The 2500-nt window shown below is 38.6% G+C and overlaps 1 protein-coding gene across 3 annotated transcripts in view; it reads right to left on the bottom strand.

Annotated features, from left to right (window-relative positions):
* Positions 1-2500, bottom strand: part of LOC119596094 (delta-aminolevulinic acid dehydratase-like) — a 6397-nt gene that overhangs the window by 1215 nt on the left and 2682 nt on the right. For all 3 annotated transcript variants that reach the window (XM_037945229.1, XM_037945230.1, XM_037945228.1), the window contains exons 2-8: positions 2433-2500; positions 1842-1953; positions 1526-1660; positions 1277-1397; positions 810-1042; positions 350-466; positions 15-114 (exon numbers count right to left, since the gene is read on the bottom strand). The exon at positions 2433-2500 is cut by the window's right edge and continues 67 nt beyond it. In XM_037945229.1, the coding sequence (XP_037801157.1) occupies positions 15-114; positions 350-466; positions 810-1042; positions 1277-1397; positions 1526-1660; positions 1842-1953; positions 2433-2500 (886 nt within the window). The remainder of the gene's footprint in view (positions 1-14; positions 115-349; positions 467-809; positions 1043-1276; positions 1398-1525; positions 1661-1841; positions 1954-2432) is intronic.

Below are 2500 nucleotides of genomic sequence, written 5' to 3'. Positions count from 1 at the left end.
AAACGAGAACTTACCTGCTCGCCGCATGCTGGTGAGCACCTCCATCAGGGTAACACGAAGATTGAAGGCACCTGCTTGAGCCCCATGGTACAACATTGCATACTCTCCCGACACCTGTAGTAATTAAAAATAATATATGAGGCATGAATGTTAATCTTCACACATGATGATAATTCAGTCTCTTGTCAAAAAGTAAAGGAAACTCCTCAAAGTAAAGTGTATACAAAGAGAGAATTGTTTAATGCTATCAATAATGGTCAAACATGCAAAAAATGTACTAAGAAACTGCCAAACTACTTTCCTTAAAAATAACTAACCACTAGGTATAATCAACAAAGATTAGTCTAACCTGGTATATAAAGAGAGGGTACTGTGGGTAGCGGTCTTTTGTCTGCCGTACGATGTCCAGGTATGATATGCCTGGTTTGACCATCAGCATATCAGCACCTTCTTCCACATCTCGTTCCTGGAGAAAAATTAAAATATGTCAGCTTCTCCATAAACATAATTAAGGTACTAAACTACACACCACCAGCAAATCCTATCTGTTCTGAAAGATAATCACTAAGGCCCAAGAATAAAACTTCCACCTATTCGTGTATTCATCCATCCATCTGCTCTTGCCCCCTTAATTAACTGAAAGCAATCATCAATTCAATCCATCCATCCACCTGTCCATTCACCTAATCACCCTCCACCTGTCAAGTCACCCATCCATCCAATTATTCACACATTCAACCATCTATTCATTTATTTATTAATCAACCTCCCAACCTCCTACCCACCAACTGGTCCATTCCTCTACTCACGGCAGCTCTGAGTGCCAGCCCAGAAGAACCAGGAGGCAGTTGATAGCACTTCCGATCCCCCGAGGCAGGAGCAGACTTGGCTGCATCCCTGAACGGTCCATAGAAGGAAGATGCGAACTTGACAGCATATGACAAGACTGACACCTTGCTGGCCAAGCCTGCTTCTTTCAAGGACGACTTGATTGCTCCAACACGGCCATCCATCATGTCCGATGGGGCAATGATTTGTGCACCTGTGCATGAGAGGGATATCAATAATAATAATAGTAATAATAACAGATAAACAAAATCAAAGATTCATTCTTAATATGTTTGTTACCAGTAAAGGTAAGAGGAAAAGAGATCTTATCCTTTTTCAATATCTATGATCACTTTTGGACACTAGAACATATCCAGGACTTATATATATCAGAGACTGTGTAACAGCATAGAAAAATACTTTGGTTTTACAAATATTTCAAAATTACCTGCTTTAGCATATGCAGTTGCCTGTTCAGCCAAGCGCTTGATGCTCGGTGTGTTATCAATACTTCCATCTGCCTTCAAGATGCCGCAGTGCCCATGACTAGTGTAAGCACACAAACACACCTGTAAATCACATTATTAATTAAATCAGGCCGCCTAAAGTTTCAAAACACATTTGCCTTTACCGATGTCTGATTTCTTATTGTCAGCCTCATACTTTACAAGTAATTAAACTCACAAAAAAAACTTACATCACACGCAACCAGCAAGTCTGGGAAGTTTTCTCTCAGAAGTTTGACAGCCAAAATGACTGGCGTGTCAGGAGAGTCAGCACTGCTGCCACGCTCATCCTTTGGCATGTTTGATGGAACACCAAATAACAACACCTACCAGAGAGTAAGACAGTGGTTAATAAACTGCTACCTGGTTTATAAACAAATACTATTTCATCAATGAATTATGCTATAATTTCAGAATTTGTTCATCAGCCTCAGTACTTTGTTTCTGCAACAAAATTAGACATCCTCCAGACCAAAACAGTGTTTCCTTTCATTAAGTTTTACTCACCGACGACAAGCCAAGCTCGACAAGAGGCTTGACTGCAGCTACAAGTTTGTTGACTCCATAACGAGAAACCCCAGGAAGACTTGCCACTGGCTGCTCTGCTTCAGGATCGTCCCTGAAATGGAGGAACAGAACTAATCAACATTAGCAACTGAAACTGAGTTTGAGGTTTCTTGGTACAATGACTAAGGTTAAGGGTGAGAGAAGCTACTTCCTCAGTGGTTTTGTTATTCCATTAGATACAATATAAATCACTTTATTCTGTAAGCCCTATATTCTGAGCTGTTACAAGTCACAATGGAAAATGACAATACATAAACAATAATAACCTTATTTCTTAATTCTATTTCATATACATATAGAAAAGGAAATTCATTTTAGTACTAAAGTTTGCACAAATCCAATTCCACCACAAAAAAAAAATGTATTAGTATATATGGCAGAAGCTACCTACTTTTTGTTAGTTTTCACAGTTCATCAAGTACAAAATTAACCTTAATATAATTTTTGGGAATTAATTTAATAGTTTCTTTTTTAACTCACAGAAAACAAAGTTCAAATAAAAGTAATTAAAAATACCACACTGATCCTTACACAACAAAGATAGGATACATCAGGTTCCAAGGATGGATTTCTGTATTGGAGGTCTGCCATTGCCTCAG

The sequence above is a fragment of the Penaeus monodon genome, chromosome 37, assembly GCF_015228065.2.
Source record: "Penaeus monodon isolate SGIC_2016 chromosome 37, NSTDA_Pmon_1, whole genome shotgun sequence".
NCBI classification, from domain to species: Eukaryota; Metazoa; Arthropoda; class Malacostraca; order Decapoda; family Penaeidae; genus Penaeus; species Penaeus monodon.
The sequence above is the reverse complement of the archived record's forward strand: the minus strand, read 5'-3'. Positions and strand labels throughout refer to the sequence as shown.